Below are 24074 nucleotides of genomic sequence, written 5' to 3' on the forward strand. Positions count from 1 at the left end.
ATCACACAATATACCAGTTCTGCCAGATCTACAAATTAAATTGTGATTTACAGTTCCCTGCAGTTTATCTTACAAAAGCGAGTAGCAGAAAGGCAACACAAAAGGGTCAGTATTCTTATCAGAATCGATAGGTTGATCATGAAAAGGTACAAATTCCTGCAGATCACTTATTTTAAAAATCTACTCTAAACCCATTTGAAAGGAAAATATTATATAGCTACATTCCTATTAAAACTATTTTTGTCCTACATGCTAATTGCTTATATATAAAAAACTCTTAGGGTCATCAAAAATATATTAAGGCTCTCTTTGACTTGCAGGAAAACATAATATTAGATAATTTAAACCCTTTTCCACAACTTTACACAATTTTACAGAAGCCCAATACTAAATTAATAAACCTTTCCTCATGTTCTTGTACTTTGCACAGTTTAATGAGACAGGATCAAATCACACAGGTTTTCAATCACACAGGTTTTCCTCTTCTTTCTATTAATGATCAGCAGATATGAAGCACACTTTAGAAATCAAAATGGTCACCTTTCACAGTGACTGGATTAGTTACAATTGTGAGGCAGTAGCAACGCATAGTGAGAAACTAAACGGTAATATCCTGGATAGGATTCATCTTCTGTTTAATGATAGACACATAGAATTAATGTCTCAAGTCTCATCAGCCAAACAACAAAAAGAAAAGTTTTTTTTGAAAAATCTAAAATAGAGTGTTGCTAAATCTAACAGAACTCCTCTCAAAATCCTTCGCAAAAATTGTTATTCATTTTTCTTTCCCTTTTATAAGTTCACAGACTTATAGGACCAGAATTTACTCTCCCCAAAGAGCTTTTATAATCCCTTCCCAATATTTTTTCAAGTTACTTCAGTCTCTCTTTACATTTTGGACTTGAGACCAAATGGATACAAATTAATATTTTCTCACAATGGATTTTCTGAGGTACATAGCGGTGAATTGAACCTCAAAGCTATGGTGGATGGCGTCGAAGAGGACAGATTTGGTGCATCTGTTCCAGGCCTTTCTGATAGGATTGTGGTGCTTCTGTTAGTGGATGATATTGTACTGCTGGCAGACTCCCTTGGGGACCTTTTCTACTCACCACCTTGAACACTCGGCCAACTGGTGGGACATGATGGTGGGTGCCCCTGAGTGTGGAATCATAATTCTGCACAGCTTAAGACAAGACATCGAAGACATAAGTCCCAATTTTGATTCTTATTGGTACCTGCAGGTTGCGGTGGACCAACTTTTGCTTGGACAGTGGCCTGAAGGACTGCACAGGGAAGGGACGAAGGGTATTCTAGTCATGCTCATCTTTCTTCAAGGACAGCAAAATCCCAATAGATGTCAAGCTTGTGGCATATAAGACCTACGTTTAACCAGTTCCAGTTGATAGTTCTGAGATCCTGGGGTTGCAGGACCTCAAGAATATCAAGGTGGCTGTCACATCACAAGATGTCCAGTAAAGGTGCTCCCACCACACTGAAGGCAAATATCCATCAGATAGCCGATGAGGAAACTCTAAGGCTTGGGGTGACAGCTGCTGGAAGGCGTTACCCAAATCCAGGTTCACGAACATGTGTTCGGATCTCCAGTATTTGGAATCTACCTTGAATGGTTTGCAAAGAGGTAATTAGTTGCTGCTCAAACTCCCAACTGTTTCACATTGAACCACTGTTTGATGGGAAAGCATGTCTGTCCAAGCTGTGGCAGCAAGATGGTAGGAATGCGCTCATTCATTTCATGCTGAGCTGGGTTTCCCACCTGGAAGCACACCAGGAGATTCTGGTAGCTGTTATGCATCTAGTGAGAGCTCAAACTTGTTCATCAGATGTCAAATGACTAACTTTTTGACACTTAAACATTCAGCCAAATTATACTCCATTCGAGCTCTGCAATTTCACTTTCTTAGGTTTTCTTCCCATGTCTTGCTCTTAATTATTTCTCAATTTTATTGAATAGGTGGTACGTAAGCTTTTGCTGCTAGATACATTGATCCCTTATGAAGCTTGAATGTGGAATCAGAGTCTTTTTCAAAACAAAAGCAGTAAATGTTTCCCCAATTTACAAATGTTATAGAATTGATCACAGGGTAGTTGAAACTACTGACTCACTTACTAAAAATGGCATGAGCCCCTGAATCCCAATACCTTACAAGCAATTATTTAGTGCCAATTATTCTCTTCAGCACAATCATTTTTTAAAGAAAAAAAATGCAAACAAATCCACAAGTTCATAAATAATGTGCTATATGCCAAAGCAGAAAATTTGGGGGCACCAAATAATATTCTGCTATTTTGTGAAATTGTTTCTACTTCTACTAACCCTCAGTATCTCTGGGTTGAAATTACTGAACTTATTTAGCAGTGCAACAAATCCAAATAAATTTCTATTTACAATATGTATGTGAATATGCAAGTCCTCAAGTCTGTCATCAGAAATTCCCTTCCAACTATTTGGGAGAACTACAAATTAAATGTTCATGAATATTAATTGTCCATCATATACTATAGATATTAAAATTCATTTCTGGCCTGGACATATTGTTGTAATATATTCTCTCTGAAGCACTACCTTTCTTATGATATCCTCAGTCACATCATCTAGTCAGCCTTACTTGTGTAGATATTCATCATGCCTGGTCATGACATAGCCCCAATTTCTAAACAATGCTGTTTAATTGGTGGCATTTCTTATCGGTATTCCTTACGACTTCAAATCAGGAAAGAGACGTCTCCTAGCAACCAAAGGTAAATCACCATGACCTAAGGGACACTGACCGATATAACATGATCTACTTCCAGAGCAGAGTTCCTGCATGTCAATGGGAATTGTATCGGGAAAAAACCTGTTTAGCAATTCCAAAAATTGGACCCGAGTAACTGAACCTGAATGATTAACAATTCTACAAGTGATGTCTTCAAGTTAAAGCTGGGGGGGGGGAGGAATCCAGTGCTGAAAGGAACTGATATACATATTTCAGATATATTCATCCAAGTAAGTTATTTTGTATCCTCCTGAATTACATAACTATTGAGGAGCCATTACTAAAATTTGCAAATTCCTTCCAAAAGTAGACATTTTCTATAGGATTTTAAGATATTATTTATCAATTTTGTTACAATTGTCTTTCATTACTAGTTTAAGAATGACACGTTTAAATAACAAGAATGACAGATATATTTGAAGTTTGAAGCTTTACTTTCTTGCTTAAAATGCACAAGGGTATGGATACAGTTCTAACATTTATTTAAAAGGTCATTGTTGGATCATTTAATAATGACCATCTCATTATGTTTGGGTTTTTTTTTCCCCCAATAATTATGTGGCTGACATCCCTCAAGGAAGACTAATTTTATTAACTATGGGAAATATGTTCCAAGCAATCAGATCTTAAAATGGCCTGAATGCTTCAAAGACATTTTGAAAAGAATGATTTAAAAATGGCTTATTTTGCAGCAAAACAAACGATCTAGTATTAAAAGAGGTTTTTGTTTCCTTGAGCTTAATTTCTTTTATATTTTAATATAACTAAATGTAATCAATTTAATAGAATTGATTGCACATCTGAAGCATACTCGCTTACAATTTTAATTCTGCACTATATATTGCATCCAATACAATAAAAATATACCTTATAGTTATCCCACTAAATTGCAATCAAGTTGCTGAAAAACTCAGGTATTTTTGTAGTCTTTTTCATTTCAACATGTATTGTACAGTACATTAGTACAAGCACACTTGTGAGGTCAACCTACTAATGTGGTTAAAATTCCTCAGTCTGTTTGTTGACCTTATTAGTGAGTTGCCACTTTAGTTTTAAAGCTTTCTTTAACAGGAAGCAATTGTTGCGGTTTTTAAAAAACTGCTGCCATCAATGACTTAAGAAATTCACTAATTTACTTTGAAGACAATTTCACAGCAACTAAACCATGAATTTTCTAAGCAAGTTTTGCATTCAATTACTGCATTGAATATTAACCTAATTGAAGAAGGCGATTGCTTTTATATGAATTATTGAGAATCAATTTATGTTGGATTTTGGCATTCTAGAGGCATGCTAAAATGTTATAGGTATTAACAACACTGTGTGATAAGGAAACACTGTCTAGCTATCTACATGTGAGAATAATCATTCAAATCAAATGAAAGCATGGTTTGGTAGGGTACATCATTCAATTCAACATTTAATTCTTCCACACCCTTCATGCATTTACAATGTATCTTACTGTGCTATTCACACAGATATTACTTTTCACGTGTGTCATTTTAAGACACTACATTTAAAATCTGACTTCAGTATTTGGTGTAAGATCAATTAACTACTCTACAAGATAGCATGTTTTAGTACAGTACTTATTTCTACAAAATAATCTGAAATCCACTTATTTTATGATGTTGTGGAGCATCATTCATTCATTCATCTTTTCTACAATAAAGTTGGTTTATGCCAGTATATTTTTATTTTATTAAACAACTGCATCATCTTTAGTGGCATATTGTTTCAAAATAGGACTGTTATTTTCATCACTTTAGAACACAGAATAAATGTTGGGAGAACATGCAGCATCGTATACCAACTCAATAAAAACCTGCTCTGATTATTTCAGTGCAATCACAAGGCTGATAAGGTGTGCATTGACCACCACTCTAAAAGCAGATTTAAGCATAACAAGGGCAGATTTCTCAATCCTTTTTGTGTGTCATTTGTTTCAGCACAAGTAAAATAACATTGTCGGCAAATGATGTCTATCTGATATTGAAAGCTGATCGCTATTTGATCAAGACATAGGTGGACAAGAACAGTCGCAGAAGGTACTCGGCAATGTAAACGTGTTTTATTTTGTCAAACAGAGGCGATCAAATAAAAATTAAATATACGTTCATGTAACTCAAAGAGTGGGGCAAACAAAAGGGTTTCAAGACACCGTATCTAAGCAAACGCGAATTAAAGGGGAATCGCATACGTTTCCCGATAAACGTATTTTTGTTGCAAAAAAAAAGAACAATTGTCAATGAAAAATCGGTTTGGAAAACACTCATTCAAAAGGCGATTTGTTATCTTATAAACCGAAAGCGTTGTATTCAGACGTGGGTCCAATCATTTCAGTAAACACAAAACACATGCTGTGTTGGAACCGGTCAGTGAAGAGTAAAAATACAACTGTTACACGATTCGATAGAGATTGCGGGGAGAGGGGAGGGGAGGGGAGGGCTGCAATACAGAGCTTCAACCTTAGATCGCCGATGGCAACCGAGTAAGAATTTCTGAATGCTTTAGTCGGGGAGGGGGACTGTGCAACCTGGAAAACTTGTGGGTTTTTCTCCCCGTCTTGTCGCTGCATTCATCTATAAAGCAATCTTACGAGGTCGTTAACTGCCACTTAACGACTCGAAGGAGGTTCAGAAATGGGGTGAGCAGAGCAGGACCTGCGTTTGCAGACGTCAGGCAATAGGAAGGGACCGCACCGCTAAGGCAGAACAGAACCGCAGCGACAAATAGTCAAATAAACAGTTCACACTCCTCCCCCTAAAATCGGACATACGTTATAATCAGATTTTCGCTCAATTAGACGAGTTGGGTAAAAGTTCTTCAAGTGCATAAATGATGTGCTCCGTGGCATTGCCCCTGTAACCTTGCATCTCGCAGTAAACATTGTATCCAAAGGTGGTGCCAACCATCTCAGATACAAGTTTCCTTCAATAAACCGAGCGCCACTCACTCACTCCACCACTGACCATCGGGCTAATCGCAATCGGAAACATTTGCAGCGTTTTACCTCCAACCATTGTAGGAAAAGATCGCTGCCTGAACACCACAGTAGCGGGAAAGCATTGAGAAAAGCGAGTCTATTTTAGGATGTACTGTATGCATTGCTTCTACCCCCCCCCCCCCACCCCTCCCCCAAACACCACACCAACAATATTTCCCAATACAATACACGCAACATTCGGGTTCTGCAGCATTTCCGGGTTTCAACCCTGACCACCAGACTGTTATTTTGATATTTACGTCGACAGAGAATCCCAATCGCCACTTTCATTTTTTACCCTCACGCGTTACGTATAGACCTGTAGGCAAACGATTGCATTTTGGTGCCAATAATAATAATAACAAAGAAGAATCTTATATAGAGAAATAAATGTCCAACCACCGCATGCAGCTCTGGATTAAAGCAAAGGCTCTTAAGTTTTGATAAACAAAAAGTGTTAGCATTTCTGTACATACAAAACGTGAATTTTACATGTACAGATATGTCCTGCTTTTTGTTCTTAAAAGTTGTTACACACACACACACACACACACGTTAACGAAGTCCCATTCAGCATTAGGTAACATTTGCACCGATCGTCCTTGCAAATCGGTTTTAAATGAGCTGTGCTCAATTTTTCCCTTGAGGCAAGCCCCTCGCTCGCCTCCCCCTCGGAAAAAAAATAAGACCCTTTTTTTTTATGAATGGAAGCAACGGAATGGCGGAAACTTACTTGGTGTACGAAGACATCCACCGGCGTTTCCAGGGGACTGCCTTCTCGGGAGGTCATAGATATAAATCCGAATCCCATTCTAACGTTGAACCATTTGCAGTGGCCTGCTCCCTGTTGGATCTGAGACTCCTCTTCTCTCTCTGCCAATTTTCCTCTCTCGTCTCCACCACCTTTACTCGCCCCTCCTGGACAATTACACACACACACACACATACACACGGACAGAAACATGTTTCAACTCATCTGATTGTAAAGAGGGGGGGTGGAAATAAAAAAAAGCATCATGAATAGATCGCAAAGTACATTTAAGGGAGTGGGGGGTTGGGGGGGTTGGGGGTTGGGGGAGAGACAAGCAAAAGCACCACTTGGCATTCACACGGATGTATGTATTGGCTGAGGCTGTATGGCAAAGCCATTGTAATATCGATTTTGATCCATGTGCATGCGGGCAGATTTTACTCCATATTTGAGGCAGCAAGTTAGGTTGGCAAACCGGTGTGTAACTGGAACAGGGCTGGTTCACACCCGACCCCATCTCCCCCAACCCGCACCCACCCACCCACCCACCCGCACCCACCCGCCAGGCTTCGCCTTTTATATATCCACCTCTCTCGCAAATCGCGAGCAACGTTCAGCAGCATCGACTGCGAGAGCTCTTTCCTCTCCCCTCTACTCACCCCCTTCCCTTCCCTTCCCTCCCTCCCTCCCTCTCTACCCCCACCCGAAATAGCCGGTTACACTGGAGACATTTACTGTAGCATCCAGCGTGCGCTGATTGTACTTCGGTCAAACTTAAGAGGGCAGGTGTACTGTGCTGCCTCCACGCACCCGAAAGAAAACTGTGCGTAAAAGCGGCCAGAAACGCTCCACACAATAGCCCCCCGAAAAGCTTTTGAAGTTTGTGAATAAAATGGGGAGGGGAGGGCGGGCGGACCGGGTGGGCACGTACATTTTGGGAGATCCACAACAATAGGGGGTTGGGGAGGGAGGGAGGAGGAGGGTGGGGGGTGGTGTGGGTGGAGGAGGTGGGAGGGGGGGGTTGGAAAGCCCCCCACCCACCCACCCACCCCGTGCGATCTGCTGGGGGTTAAAAAGTAGGCAAAGGGAAATTTTTACAAGAAAACAAGAGAAAAAAGTAACCTTCGGCCATGTTGCCACACAGGCCCTATGTCCAGACCGGCCCGATGAGAACTTTTTCCTCGCACTGGGTAACCTTCTGCATCAATCCGGCCTCAGAGGATTCGGCGATCAAAATTTTAGCGCTGGCCAGCGCTCGCATGGTCTAACGTGCTTTTCCTCTTTAGCCCCTTTTTTTTTCCTCCTTTCCTGGCCCTGGCGCACGTGACTCCGTCAATTACATGCTTTCTTGCCGCTAATTACACATCGCAGCCTTCGGAGAGGCAGCGCCGAGCCAATCCCACTCTGCTCCAACCTGTCACCGCACATAATCGATGATTCGGCGGGGAGGGGGGCGGGGGGCGGTGGGGAGGGGGGCGGGGGGGGGGGGGGGGGGGGTGGTGGGGGGGGGAAACCTTCCAGATTTTGTACCCAGCTAATTTGCCCAATTTTTTTTTGGGGGGGGGGTGGAAGGGGGTTGCAGAAATGTTTCACGTCTGCACGTTTAAACACACAAGGTTTGCTCTCCCCCCCCACCCTACCACCCCCACCACCTCACCCACCCCACCATCATCACCACCACCATCATCATCATCACCACCTAACCCCACCTTCTCGTTTGTGTCTTTGGAATAAAACTCCCCCCCCCCTCCTCAATCTCACGGTGTTGAAATAAAAAGTCACGGTTTAAAAAAAATCTTTTTAGGACTGTAAGGATAAGGCATAACGCCTGATCGATAAACTCATTCGCAAGACTCCACACAAATAATGTTACTGTCCGTTAACATTACAGCGGGTGTTTCCGAAAGGCTGGGGAATTGCTCGTTTTTTCCAAAACAAAAGTTTCGAGCAAGCAAGAAATAACAGAGGAAATGGGTAAAATAAAGGGTGATTTGAAGCAAAATAATAAAATGCTCGTATCAGATAGATCTCACAGAATACTGTCTTGTGGTGCCTTTTCACATTAGCGGCACTGTAGCCCTACATGAAAACAGCAACAGCCCCACAAAGCCATTTGATTACTTTATAATTATTTCTTGCACCACAATCGCGGACGGGTGACCTCCCCAGAGCGAGGTCACTCTTATCTGAAATTCAAATTTCTACGTTAACCCATCTCCTTTTAAACAGACAGTACTTGGGGTTTAATAAAACGATGCTCGGGGTTAGCTGTGCTCCATGGAGCAGCTGCCTTTTTAAACAGCTCGCCTCGTTTGACTTTATAACAGTATTTGTGGCTCTGGAGAAGGCAGGTTTTGAATGCACATCATCAGTAAAGATGATTAGTCTTCTCCAACATGCGACTTTCCCCCATTCTTTGTGAAAAGGAAATTCCCCTCCAAAAAGGTTCAAAGGTCAAGCGTTTGCTTCATTGATTCTGTTGTTATTTTGGAATACCTTTACGTTTGGTATTTCCGAGAGAAATGTGAAAAAGGCTCTCTCCGAAGAAGGAAAAGGCAGGTCAGCAAAAAAGTAGTTTGTCACCGATGGGATCTTTCGTGGAAACCACCGATTTCACATCGATTAACACGTATTGTCCATTGCCATGCGTTTTGCTCAGAAAACTGGCCTGACGTGTCGGCGCCAACTAGTCTGACCAATTGTAAGGGGAATTTTGCACTTAAAGGGCTTGTTTACCAATTCGACATCATCGCCTTAAATGAATGTCGAAAAAAATGATATATGCTTTCACACAACATATGAGCTTTTGTCCCTGCAGCGTGGAGTTTAAGTATTGCTTGTGGTGTGAGCGTTTTTTCTAAAAAATAAACTGGGGGTGGAATCCAGTAACTAATGCAGAAGCTCTCAGTCCTGAAATTCCTTTGAAGTCTTCAACCATAAATTTCCTATAGGTTATTTCAACAGAGCGTGAGTTCAGGTCCGATCCCTAAACTGACCTAAGATGGTTGCGTTCATTGGTTCGGATTTTTCTCTCTCTCAGCATTTCCAATACGTTTTTTTTTATCGCTCCGTCGAATTAATTTAAAGCGATCGGTATCTCAAACCTATTGCATAGCACATTTTTTTGCCATTACCTTCTTGAGACAATTTTGTACTAACTGCGTGCAACGAATAGGTGTTTTTTTTAACATCAATTCTAAACACGAGTCTTGCCCGAAAAACTGACGTTGTTTCCCTCGGAAGGCTTTAATAAATAAAACTCGTTAAAAATGTATCACAAATAATATCTATGGCTCTCCCTATAGAAAGGTTCTTCGTTTGCTCCTTCATTACTAATGTAACTAAATGAAACGTCCCGAGTTTTTAATGCAAATCTAAAACAAATGCGGGATATAAAGTGCTAAATTCTTGACATTCTTAAAAGTCTTTCTTTAATGAACACCGTCTCTGTAAGAAGTTGAAAAGTTCCCAGTTTTGCCGATTACCCAATGTTTCCTAAACTCATAAATTAACCTCAATACAAATTGATAAAGTCAGTTGCAAAACTGCATCTGCAATGTACAGAACTGAGGTTTCCCAATTTCCCCTTTAATATTTGATCCGTCAGCTCCGGCACGTAGGAGTGGCTGTTTTGGGCTATTCTCGTATTAGGAAAATTAAGATCGGGTCAGTAGTGGTCACTGGTGTCAGATGTTATCGAGTCTTTCGTTTCCTGTGAGAAGACTATCAGCCTTTCAAGTTATGCAAAGGTATAATCTTTGGTCAACCGGGAGCCCGGCTCCCACCTTCAGCCCATTCAGAAATAATCGCCCAAGTCGTTCTTTTATATGGGGGGGAGGGGAGAATTTATATATGTCCCTTCAACAAAAGATAAGGCAGTTTAGAAATGTTAATGGTTGTAGTAACGTCTCGTGTAGGACATGTCTTTATTTCGGGGGGGGGGGGGAGGGGGCAACGCATTTTTCTGCCAAGTCTTTATTTGAAATGTTTTAGTCGTGCCAAGTATTTAATAATATGTGATGGTGCTCATTGGCAGCTTGCATTTTTTTAAAAAAAAGTACGCTTTACGTTCGAGAGGGGGGGGGGACCCATATGTTAAGAGGTTTGAATGTGCCTTTGACATTATTGGTGGTCAGCAACCGAGCATCGCACTGCTCAAACCCTACTGACGAGGCCTCGGACTCGTGGCCACAAACGCACACAATTTGCCTCAATCGAACTTCATCTGTGGGTACAGACAAACCCCCGATGCGTTTGATCAGCTGCTGTGTAGGTTTTCTTTGCAGTTGCAGATGTGGAGTTCATTCAAAGGGGAGCAAAGGGTTGCCTTTAAAATCTTGTATTTTGACGGCTTAAATTGGGTGTTGATGGAGCGATAAAAAAAAATACGTTGTGCATTGAAACCAAAGAGCTCATTTGCAAAATCTCCTGTGGGAAAGAAAAGGTGGCGTGTAAATTTAGAGTGACAATTGGGTATTATCTCTAATTGGGTTTCCAGGACCTGGGGATGTTTTTTTTAATGATACATCAAGCTGAATGGATATTATTTTCCTGATATTTACACAATGCAATTCCTCAATGTTTTATTGCTCATCTTAATCACACAAACCAGGATTTCTGAAATCCCTTGGAGTCGCTATATTTTATTATATTATTATTATTATTTTGGAATCCCCAATTTGTTTTTATTTTCGCGGTGCGTATGGCAAAACGAATTTCGAAAAGAAAAAAATCCCCAAAGTGTTTCCATTTGTTGGAGCAACGCTGAAAAATACATTAAAGGCAAACGATTTCACATATCGAACATCAAATAATACTTAAAACGACAACATTAGTGATCAGGAAATGACTTTGCTGACTATTGAAATGGATTAATTTACAAAACTCAATGTGTGGGGTTAACTGGGGAGGGTCAACCACTGGATAGTTGGATACTTGATCAGAGTTATTAATTAGATAAGAACGAGCCTTTTGTAATAATAATAATAATAATAACCCCAGGAACAAAACCTGCTGATTTGTGATAAGCAGAGCACTGTGTCGTTGTTTTGTTTCTCTTTATTCCCTCTCTCTCTCTCTCTCACCTCTCTCTCCTCCCTCCCAAATAAAAGCAACGAGAAGGTTGACTCATGACGCTTTTTTTTCTCTTCCCCTTTTTTGCTCTTCTCGCCTGGTTCACGTGATATGAAGGAAATCAGTCCGGAAAGACCGGCGTTTTGGAGCAGCTTTCCGTGCGATCGCCTGTGCATCAGGACCTCGGGTCTTACCTTCGTGTCCCCAGTGCACAGGGCTGGCTTTAGGGGTGGGGAGGGGGGGATTGCGGGGCTCCGAGTAGGCGATAGGACAGCAGGACGAGCTGCTCTCTTTGCGTCAGGTATCCGAGCCCACCCTATAACGACGCGTCTTCAACCCGGAAAATACTTCCAAGTTGGGGGGGGGGTGGGGGTAAAATGCAAGTGGGACTCAGACCTGCGCAGCACCAACTCTGAGCCGCTGGAGAGAGGGAGAGAGGGAGAGGGAGAGAGAGAGAGGAGCAACGGCTCCATTAAAGAAAGCTGTCCTTTTCCGCTTGGACACGCACAAGGAATTACACTGAGCAATGTTTACTAAATTGTGGAGCGTGGAAATAACCACAGCTTCCGGTAGCAGCACGGTACAAATCCAGTGGGTAAATGCAACCTCTTTAATGAGCCATATATATATATAATATATATGTGTGTGTGTATATGTATGTGTGACAATTCTTCATTACGTGCGTTCGTTGACGTCCCTTTCCCACCCCCTACACACACACACACACACCAATACCTGGTGGAGTATAGTGCGTGCAACTCATTCATAAATGTGAAGGTTTTATATTGCTGCCGATGGGGGCAGCTGGAGCAGAAGCACAAGCTGACCCATCAGTGTAGAGCTACACCAGCGCTTGTTGCTGAACACTAATTACAGCCCGAAATCAAACAAGACAGATTAGCGCAAAGGACTGAATGCCTTCTCGCCCTCCTGTTTGCCGAGAGAAGATGCCCTATTGGAAATCCGAACGAAATAACCAATAACTATTGTATTCCCACCACAATACACCAGCTACCAGCTTGACGCCATCTTAAGACTCATTTCAACTACTTAGATGTTTTGCCATTCAGTATATATTTTTTTAAAAAGTATCTATACTCTTAACACAGCCCATCTCAGTAAATTGAAATGCATTCTCATTGTGTACTTCCTGAGCTCTGACCATACACAAATCCCTTAAAGAAACCTGAGGTTTAAACGGGAAAAATCAACAAACTCCATTTTTTAACAGTCATTGGCGAGTTCTTGTTCTTTCCAATTTAGCAATTCAGGTAAGCCCAGCTCACCAGCTTCCCCAGCTCCACAAACACCAGATCGTACAGAGCTCCACAGCCTATATCCTTTCCCACACTGGGCTCTCTGTGCCCATCATCCCCATCCTTGCACGGTTCCACTGGCTCCTTATTCCCCAGGGGTTCAATTTTAATATCTCATCCTCACCTTCAAATAACAATAACTTGCATTTATCCAGCGCCCCTCACACATGGTACCTTCTCTGGTATCAAACCTCACATGAAGTCACTATTTGACTGTCCGTTTGGCCAATTATCGCTTTTTAGTAAGAAATCTGTGAAATAATATAAAATATTATTAATGTGTGGCATAATAATAATACTAATGCAGTGTATTTGTAAATCCTTACCTCTTCGACAATGTCAAGATCGCTTTTCTGTGGGTAATAATTCCTTCAAAAAATAATAATAATTTGGTCACTCAATCCACGACTGTTTGTGGGACACTGCTGTGCGCAATTTGCTGCCGCGTTTCGTCCACAAAATATACAGTCAATTCACTTTACAGTCTATTCTGTGAAGCGCTTTGAGACGTCTCGAAAACGTGATCAGGCGCTATATCAAATGCAAGTGTTATTATTATCTTTATTTGAGTCGAAAACAAATACTACTTTCATATCTGTGTCTAGAGGTGAGTGAGGTGTTTGCAGCTTCGCCAGGCAACATATTGTCATCTCTAGGGTTTTAGGAACAGACCAGTAATATAGTTGTTTTTATTATCAATAAAATGTGCATTTTTCCGCTCAATGCCACTTCTGATTCCAAAAATACACTGACAATACATATATATATATATATATATATATAGGTAACAAAGACCTCATATCGACTTTCAGCAAAGATCATAGTTACCGATCATAGATCAAACAGTCAACGATTTTTTTTCCTTCCCTCCGTTTTAGAGGCGTTTCAATTGAAAAAATGTTGGGCTGACATTTGTTAACATTATTTGTGGTCAAGTGTTCAGCTTAATGATGGGAATGGGGGGCGGATCGGGGTGGACAGCACCCAGCATCTCATCCGAGAATTAGATTTTCTCGAGGTTTTCTATATTGGGGGTGGGGTAGAGAAAGGAAATGCACGCCTTAGCGAGTTAACTCCTTTTCCAATGGGCAGAGTGATCAGAAAAACCCGACATCCACTTCCTACACACACATATATGTATATATATATATATCAAACTCTAGCGAAACTCTGTCTGTCCGGCGCCTTGGGACGTCCTCCCAACATGAAAGGCACTGTACCAATGTAATTTTGTTACTGTTGTTGTTTACGGATACAGATTTTCAAGATATTTCCGCATTACGACTTGACAAATTATGCACATAATTATTTTCGTTCTTCGTTCTGTCAAGCCGCACGATGACATTTTATCCAGATTTTTTATCGAGTGTGAGCCGATAGATTACGGTAAAGCAAATGGGACGGATTTCGATGTGAGTTTCGGTGGAGTGGAGCAGTACTGACTGAGTCCAATCAACTGTTTGACAGCGGTGACTGCAATCGCTTCAATAGCCGTAAAGATCTGTAGAACTGCAAACACGGACTTTTGTCTCTCATTGTCGAGAAATTATTTCCAAATCAAAAAAAAACCCTGTACCCCAGTTCGGAGTATCATTGAAATCATTTTAGTCAATCCTCCCATTGTCGAACGGTTTAAAATTATTTATAATATGTAGTGTTTTTTTGGTTTTCTGGGGGGCGATGGGGGCATTCAATACTTTTTGCTTTTTTGGTTTAAAAACAAATGATTGTTGTTAGATACAGCACTTGGTTCCCAATGGACGGCCGATCGACATCAAAAGATACTCCAACTCACTATCAGAAACAAGAACATTAGGACCTGCAGAATCTGGAGAAAGTTATCCAAACGTATGGTCTTTTGTTTCACGGCGATGGGATCTTTGCACAAGAATATCGTCTGCAAACCTACACCCACCCGTTCGCAGTTCAATTATCTAACAGCTCTTTGCTATTAAGATGAACTCGTTTGAGGCGTTTTCCCCCCAAAATAAGTATTGACCAATGAATGCGCCAGTACAGTAATGTGTAGATAAATGGGGAGCTCGGGAACACTGCACGTTTCCATTGAGGACGAGAGAAAGGCAAACGGATTGTACCCTCCTCCCCCAATTTGGCCGATATACTCTTGGTCGGTCGTTTATATCTACTCTACCTGCGCCTCACACAGTGGTGAAGAATGAAAATGCTAATGAACGCAATGAAACACACTGCACCGGGAATCTGAAGTATCGCAAACACTCCGAACGATCAACGGGAGCGCAAATAGTCGGAGGGCAAAAGTCGGCCGATGTAAAATCCACCAGAGACCCGCAGATCCCAACCAGTTCCTTACAGCCTGTGCTCTGTCTCGGTCACACGCCGACGCTGTTCAGTCCCGACTTTCACAGCGATCGCTCGCAAGTCCCTCCCACCCACAGTCCCGATATTCATTCCGTTTCCTCGAGGTGCACTGGGTGTTAAGAGGCAGCATTTTGTTTCCATGTTCACTGGGAATATATCTCCACGAAAGCGCGAACATCAAAACTTGACCGGACGACAGATTTAACTTGAAATCGCATTACTACATTCTCTTATCCACCCATTCCTTCCCCTCTCTCTCTCTCTCTCTCTCTCTCTGAGTCATCCATCATTTTTTCCAAATAAATTAACCAGAGAAACTATTTCAGAGCAACGCAATCGCACGGAAACGCCACCCGCGATATTAAACATCTTCTCAATGGGATGTTATTGTGCAGTCCCGCAACTTAAAGTTGTTGGGAGCTGTTGATCCGATCGAACTACGAGCGAGTTTCAATAAACAGCAGCATCAGGACACAGAAAATACAGCATGTGGGACTGGAACAGGTTTAGAGACTTCACTATCTCCCGGTGGCGCGGTTAGCTTTTATTATTAACCTGTTCAACTTTCCTTTCCTTTCAGTTTCCACGATAATATGTACTCACAGGAATGCTCTAGAGAAGGAGGTCCCCGACCTTTCAGCCCGTGTTCAGGCTCCTTTGAGAAATGAACATAAGCCCATGTGTCAGGGACATCCTCTGTGACACCAGTAGATAAATATCCTTTTAAAATCTGCAATATCCCTTTTAAACTGGCGTTCCTGAGGGTCTTACAAATTACGCCTAATGGAAGTGGGCAGTTGCTTTTCTTATTGGGTAAGATTTTCTGGCTTGGCTGAAGGTTTGCATTTTACAAAAGCTGAAAATGCCGACTTGGAGATCGAGCAACACAACATCCTTCAGACAAACATGTCCTTTTAGCGAACTCCGCAAAATAATTAATATTTGCAAATGCCAGTTGGAGACAGCAACGTCCTAAGCTTTATATGCATAAACATGATTCTACCTTTTTTTTCCATCACAGTTAAAAGTCTAATTTCACGCTTGGATTGGCAACATGCCATTCATTGACTTGGCTGGTCTTTCGCGACGTGTGAAAATAAAGTAATTGAATGTATATCAAAAGTATTATTGGTTTAAAACCAAATGATGCCGAGGAATTATTTAATAAGACAAGGTATCAATGTTGTCTGTTCACTTAGTATGTGCGTGTAATGTGCAAAATTTAAGGACGATTAACAAGAAGTCGAGAGAAACAGTTTGCAACTGAAAACGCCGTTCATCCCTAATTCATCTTAACAAGTTAAATCGCGTGAGCCGTTTCGCTGTCAACATTGTCCCAACAGCTGCGTTTATAGTGAAATACAAGTGCATTGTACTTGGACAGTAAATGTATAAAGGGTAGTTGTTATCCGTTTTGTGTCGCAAGCAGCAAAACAAGTCAAAGTGCACTGACAAGTGTTTATTGTTGGAGCGGCATTGAAGTTCCAGGAAACGCTGTTCCTTCATAGCCGGACATGCGAGGACGAGGCATTCCAGAAAGATATAGAGATCAGGAATGTCCAGGGCGCCTTCCCAGCTAACCACTGGCTCAGAAACTCTAGATTCAGTCTCCAATTCGTGTCCTTTTAATTCTTGTGTATTTTTCCTGTGTGACAGTCACCGTGGAGTCCGCTCTAAACGGTGGCTGCCATCAACACAGTTGTTTTTTTTCCCCGTAGAACGGGAAAAATAAAATGCAACCACGTTTCCTCAACATTAATCACCTTAGGGCAGTCAATTTAAACATTTCTGCTGTTGTTTTCAAATCGATGTATCAAAAAGACACAATATTTTAAAACTACATTTCTTGCCAACTTTTAAAGCTGTCCTTTGGGATTCTTGGAGATGGCTCATCCACAAAATACACAATAAATCCACTTTACAATATATAATGTGAAGCGCTTTGAGACATCTCAATGATATAGTAAGGCACTATATCAAATGCAATGATTATTATTATTAGAATGCATGTTTATTCCCCCCCACCAACCCTCGTCTGGAATGTGTGTGTGTTTAAATCTTCAGTCTGCAACTTGCCCTGATGTTAAAAACATTTACCATGTGTCAGTGTACCACAAAGCCATACTCAAATGAAGCCATATTCATGTTCCAATCCTGCTCTACTTTATGTTTGTTGTGGGTATGAAGGTTGGACAAAGCTGGCCTGGGCTAGTCAAGGGAATCTGCTTCTCCTGATTACTATCATCACCTGCAAAGTGTATAAAGTAAGTTCTGTGAGACGTTGTGCGGTGTGAAGGGTGCTATATAAATGCAAGTTGTTGTTGTTATGTGTGGTTATTAGGAGATGGCAGGAGCAGGCATGCTGTGAAGCCATCCATAGACAAATAGCTCACACGGGAAGATTAGTGCAGATATTTGTGTTTCTGGAACCGTGCTCTAGCATAAATCAGCACCTAAAGCGAAGGAAATTGATAATAATATCTTCTACTTGCATTGTATAATATCTATTCTACACAGACAGATATACTACAGGATGTAGTTTATATATGGACAACCTTAAGGATTATATTCCAGGCATGTCTTTTAGGATTCCGGGATTTTTTTTATGTTGTTGCATTAATGGCAGTATTGTCTGCGGATCTCATATATATTAGTTACCATCCCACTCTCATTGGTGGGATACAGTGGTTGGTGCTTCTCAGTGTACATGTACATTGATCAAGGAGATATTGATTGTAATATTAAACAATTTGTGTGATGCAAGGCTGGTTCATGATATTGGTCTTTAAACCTCAGGAACAAGGTGGCACATTGTAAGAGGACTTCTCACCATGCTAAAAGTGGATGTTTGAAAAAACTGACATAATAACTCAGTCTGGGATCACAATTTTGAGTTGTGAATTTTGTTGTCACGAACATAAGACAGAATTCAATGTCTTCCTGGTTGGTACCTCAGCATCCACTCCTGAAGCTCTGCACCTCCAACTGGCAGAATGCCTAAGCAATGGATTGCCGCATTTGGCCTAGAGAAAGGTGGCAATATATTCTTATACGTTATGGTGATGTGCTCACCATACTCCTAGTGTTTTCTATTAATCTCGTGAGCACTCACATCTACACGCATTAGTGTGTCCAATGACAAACTTGTGACTATCCTCCTGTGGCAAGTAGGAGTCTCAGTGGCTTTGTGCTACACTTACACATGGTAAATGCTTTTAACATCAGGGCACTTTGTCCAAGGTGACTTGTCTGGTGAATTCAAATCACTGCTTTGTAATCTGATACCCAATTCAGTGAGGTCCAAGTACTCCACGGCATTCCTGATTGACCAATTTGCCTGGCTCATCACTAAATCTTTGGGAGGTAGACAAGACACAAGGGAAACATCTAGGTGCTGATAACAGTGCAAGCTAATATTGCAAAGCACAGGTAGCCCGAGTTGCACAAATAATGGTAAGCAAACCAATGCTTCTTACTGCAAAAATGAGCAACCTGGTCAGATTCCAGGAGAAACCCAAATTGCATTTTCAAGTCCAAAACATTTTGGCTTCAACCAACCCACAGCTGTTTGCTCCAGGCATAGGCAAATTGGTTAATGCCCCTGTAGGAAGCAATTGCACACTCTAGAACTGACAAACAAAGAGCTGCTTTAGTGAGTTTTCTTGGTCGCTGAAACTGAAAAATTCTTAAACATGACAAGGTGCTTTTTTTGCATATCAGACACACGCTTGACAAAACAAAATGCATTAAACTCTTTGTGAAAACTGAATGCCTTCTCTACCATATTTCTGTCTTTGAAAGTCTTTGTAAACATATAAACAGTGCTGACTTTAGTACCACCTTACACATCAGTACAAATAGACAGGCAATAACTTCAATTATCTTAAATGAAATTACAAGTATAAATGATTAAGAAAGAATAAGGAGAATCTTGCAAATCTAACTTCACATCAAACACTTTTATTTATAGGGGAATAAGTCAAGCATATAAAACTTTTGTGTTTCAGAATGATAAACTACAAACTATAACAAGTCATTATAGCAGCCAACCAAACTGAAATCATTTGAGAGTAAAACAGTAGTTGTGCCACAATATCTCAAAATCTAGGATGCTAAATGTTTGCACAAACATTTGCATTTGTATTAATGCACTTTTTTGTCAACCAGGTGTTTCAGCCACCAATTAAACTTACAAAAGCAGATCTTTGTTTGCCATTTCTGGAGCGTGCAGTCACTTTCCGCAGGACAAATACCAATTTGCCTAAACCTGGAGGAAATTGTTGTAGGTTGGTTGAATTGCTGAGACATCAGAGTAAAGGGTGACAATCACTATGCCATCCAAAATACTTACTGTGACAATTAATTTCTATTTGTGTTTCACATTATATATTTGTATTTAATGGAGCAGAGCGGTATGAGTTAAAACATTTAATATAAGTAACTCAGGAGGGTTTTGTGATAATCATACTAAGTCATTATACCTTCTCTTCTTCAGTCCTATATTGGAATCTTTGTTGTGATTTATTGAAGAAATGACAAATATTTTGGTTTGTCAATTTCAGTTTAAAAACATGTTTCTCTGTGAATCTTTGTGAAGGAGGAAACACCTTGATATTCTTCTGGAGAAGAAAGCAGACGTATCTGCAAAATGTACCATACAGATATTTCCATTGCATTTAGATTTTAATCCCATTATGTACCTATCATGAGACATAAAGAGAGGTGATACCAATCCTTCCATTGGATATAGGCTTTTATCATGCCAAAATGTTTCAAAGTTCTTTATAAAAAAATACATAAAGTGCAATGATTATGTATTTCCAGATGAACGCAACAGCCAATTTTCACACAACAATGTCCGGGAAACACCCATGAAGTGAATGATCATTTTTTAAAAATCTTGAGCAACTCCCTCTGTTCGAAAAGTGCTATAGTATCTTTAATGTCCACCAGAACAGGCAGATGGGAGTTCAGTTTAACATCTCATCTGAACGATGGATCCTCTGACAATGCAGCTTTCCTCCACCACTGCATCAGCGTGTCAGCCTAAACTATGATCTTAAATTTGAGAAATGGAGCTTGAATCCACATTCTGACTCAGATACAGAGAGAGATAGAATGGAACAGATAAGTAGAGAGAGATACACATACACACAGACACACACACAAAAAGTCACAGACAGACAGCTAGATAAATATGTTCTCCAAACCCCAGAGGGTTCTGAAAATTCTTGAAAATCCATTCTGCCCCTGCTCTCTGAAACTCTATACCAGAGACCCTCCTCCTCAGCCTCTACCTCTAAAGCCTGCCTTAAAACTTATCTTTTCAACTGCACTTTTGGTCACCTTTCTTCTCCCACCCCCGCCTTTGCAGGTTGTTTTCCTAGTCACCTGTATGATACACTTTGAGACATCCTACCAACATAAAAGACAGAATATAAACAGAAATTGTTGTTGTTGCTGCTAAATGAAAAGAGAGTCTAATTTCCTTGATCTTGTCCCTCTGTTCCAAAAATCCTCATTTTTCTATCCAAGGTTTGTTAAAAAAAATCCACTTTCTTCAAAAACAATTTCTCCAAACTTATATTTGCAAGGACTTCATTCACCCAATGAGAAAATGTGTGTGGCTCTCCTGATTTTCACTCCAAAACTATAAGGTTCTTTGCCATCAATAGTGCTGACAGAATCATTCAGTTTAAATGCTGTGGAACGTTAACCTCTGACAATGAGCCTAATATACATATCTTAGGGTCACTATTGATGGTTAACCCCTCTGCCCTTGCTCTCGTATTCACCACTCCTTCCCAGAAGGGAGGTATCTTAGGACATTTTCAAAATATATGCAAAGGAGTCCCCTGATCTGAGACACAAAGCCAGCATTTATTCTCTGATGAGTATTTCAGTTTACCCACAGGGTCTCGTACTGTACTAAGCTGCGAAAAAGCAGCTCCACAAGAATTATTCTATTAATGCTTTATACTGCACCATATTAAGTATCTTATAAGATTTGGCTGTAAAATAAGATTAATAAACTTCTGGCTGCATAAAATTCTGAAATTCCAAAGGATCCCTCAAAGTTGTAGAAAGGTAGAGATTGTTTTGAGGAGGGCTGAAATTGCTGACTTATCTGTTGGGAATGATACATCTCCTTTCATGCATAACCTCAATAAAGCAGATTTTAAGACAATCATTAAACAACACTTATTTATGAGCTACCACTATGTTAGGGTGCTTACATAAGGGCACTGCAACAGAATGCGATGCATCCATCTTAATCCACATGCCCAAAAGAATATAAACATTTCTAAGAGTGTATCATTTAATTGTAAGACTTCCAACCTTTGGTTGCTGCATTTCCTCTCCAACTCCAACCAGATGGTGCCTTCTACCAAAAGCCAGACCTATCATTCCATTTGCCAACATTTAAAGGTATGTACTGTTTTCAATCTGGTACCCTTTATTTTATCCTGCTGCAATTTACTTATACTTAGCTTGGAGTGAGGAGGGTTTATCTCCCATACGGTTAAGACCATCTGTTTAATTTTCTTGAACAGTAAATCTACAATAACAGCAATTTGCACTTACAAAGCACTTTTCACATAAGACAAACATTTCAAGTTTTTTACAGAGATGACAGGGAGTAGTGAGCAAAGAAGGAGAATTAATGGTTATTGAGCAAAAGCATGGTCAAAGAGCTAGACTTTTAAGCGTATTATCAATTAATAATTGTTATTAATAATTATCATAATAATTGTTATCAATTAATTCCAAGACTAACAAGCTTTGGATGCTGCATTTCCTTATATTATAATAATTATTATAATTATTATTTTATTATTATCATCAAGGCAGAAAGTGAAGCTTAGAATCATAGAAATTACAAGAGAGGAAGGCAAATCAGTCCATTATGCCTGTGCTTGCTTGTTCTTTAAAATAACAATCCATTCAGTTCAGTTTATTTCCCTTATTCCTAAAAACAAAAACAACAATGCTGTTATATTGAAATAAAAAAATCATTCATCTTCAAATTATTACTCATCTAATCATTTTAGACAGGAAACAAGATAATTAAGGGTTGCATTGTTATCACTTCCTGATTTTGGATTAGTCACCAATCTGTTAAAAAAATTGTTATCATCTATTTTAATTCATGTATTACTTTATAAACATGTTTTTAAAAAGTTAGAAAATAGTAGCTGGACTGATGTCTCAGGTGGTAAATGGACCATTAAAAATGTCCCAGGATTGAACATTAGTTTGTTCTGAGGCCGCTGAACCAACTGGCAGAGGGGAAAGCATTATAATGGCCCCAATAGGCATAGATGTGTGTAAAAATATACAAGATATACTAACCAGGGTTTCTATTCCTGATTGTCACACAGTGACCTCTGCTGGAAAGTGTATCTGTGTGGTGTTAAACAATGACTGGGTCATCCACACAGAAGCACACACAACACAGTTGACAGTGGGTTACTTCATTCAAGAGAGAAGAAAATGAGGAGGGGACAAAAACTGTGAAAGGAAATGCAACCTTTTTTCAAAAAAAAGAATTTATTATTAACATCAAAAAGAGAAACACAGAGTATGACCAACATGAACAGGAGTCTAATAAACTCAATGTTGATGGCAGCAGGCAAAAGATATGTATGAACTAGATGTCTTAGAAATAGAAGAAGAGTGGGGGCTGGGCTCAAATCTCCAGCATCAGTCCTTGATACTGAACTAAGGACATGTGGAAAACAGAGGTTAAGGGCACATATGGTCCTAATTAGCTCAAAATCAACCCTGCCATTACGAGGTATGTCCTGGAAAAGGGAGAGAAACAAATCAGGTGGAGATAAAACCAGAACTTTCTGTTTAGGACACAAAGTGAATTTGCGATACTTTAGATGTACCAGTCTTGTGTAGTTATAAAGATGGAAGACAAAAAATCTGAAATTTTCTTTCAATTTCTAACCCCATCATCGCACACTTATGTCTTTTTAGATTACTGCTTCCACCCCCTTAAACAAAACCTATCCTGTTCCACTGTTATTAACTAGGGTCAGGGTGGCAGAGTTCAGACTGCTATAAAAGGTACCAATAGTAACCCCATTTTTGTATCGAGTGTTGAGCATATGCCAGTCAGGGACACAACCATTATATCTCCATGTCCTTATAATCACATCAATGTGGTGACTTTTTTTTACATGAGCTGACCCAAACTGTCACGCCTTTCCAGGAAAAGCAAAATACAGCATAAGAAACAAATATAAACACACCAGTAGTAAGTCATCTTCTGCTTTTTCTGAAATAAAGGAATCTAATTTGTGAGATTTGCAAAATTAGCAAGTAACAAGTCCTGCAGGAACCTCAAAATATCTAAGACCAACCCTCTGGAACTCCACTTGGTCCAGTCCTGTTTCTATTAACCTGAAGCTGGTTGATGGTAAAAGAAAATGGCTCCTGGCACCTGGTTGGCAATCTTGTTTTAGCAGAATTTTGGAGGTTTAGGTTCAAAAATATTTGGACACTCATTGTATCCACAAATTCTTCTACAAATATTGTAATTTAAACCCTCATATGTAGAAGACAGTACCAATAATTATTTTATCCTCCCAGTCCAAATTCCTCCCCTCCTGGGCAGTAACTGATACAACACTGAAGTTCGATCACACACACGCCGCAGCTTTGCTGTGATGCCCCCTCCCCCTTTTGATTAGTGGAGTTGTCTTTGTTTAGGTACACTCATGAAGACTGTCCAGTTTTCCTCTCAAGAAACAAACTCATACGTACACTTTGCAGCAGGGATTATTGAATACTCGCCAGAAGTAGATTCTTTCTGTGTG

General features: G+C 40.2%; 1 protein-coding gene across 1 annotated transcript in view; it reads right to left on the reverse strand.

The window, feature by feature from the left end:
* The window catches only part of LOC121851363 (protein lin-28 homolog B-like), a 102402-nt gene that overhangs the window by 70161 nt on the left and 8167 nt on the right, over nt 1-24074 (reverse strand). Inside the window, exon 2 of the mRNA XM_042345199.1 lies at nt 6500-6684. Coding sequence (XP_042201133.1) covers nt 6500-6684 — 185 coding nt within the window. The remainder of the gene's footprint in view (nt 1-6499; nt 6685-24074) is intronic.

This window comes from Callorhinchus milii, unplaced genomic scaffold, assembly GCF_018977255.1.
Source record: "Callorhinchus milii isolate IMCB2004 unplaced genomic scaffold, IMCB_Cmil_1.0 Scaffold33, whole genome shotgun sequence".
In the NCBI taxonomy this organism is placed as follows: Eukaryota; Metazoa; Chordata; class Chondrichthyes; order Chimaeriformes; family Callorhinchidae; genus Callorhinchus; species Callorhinchus milii.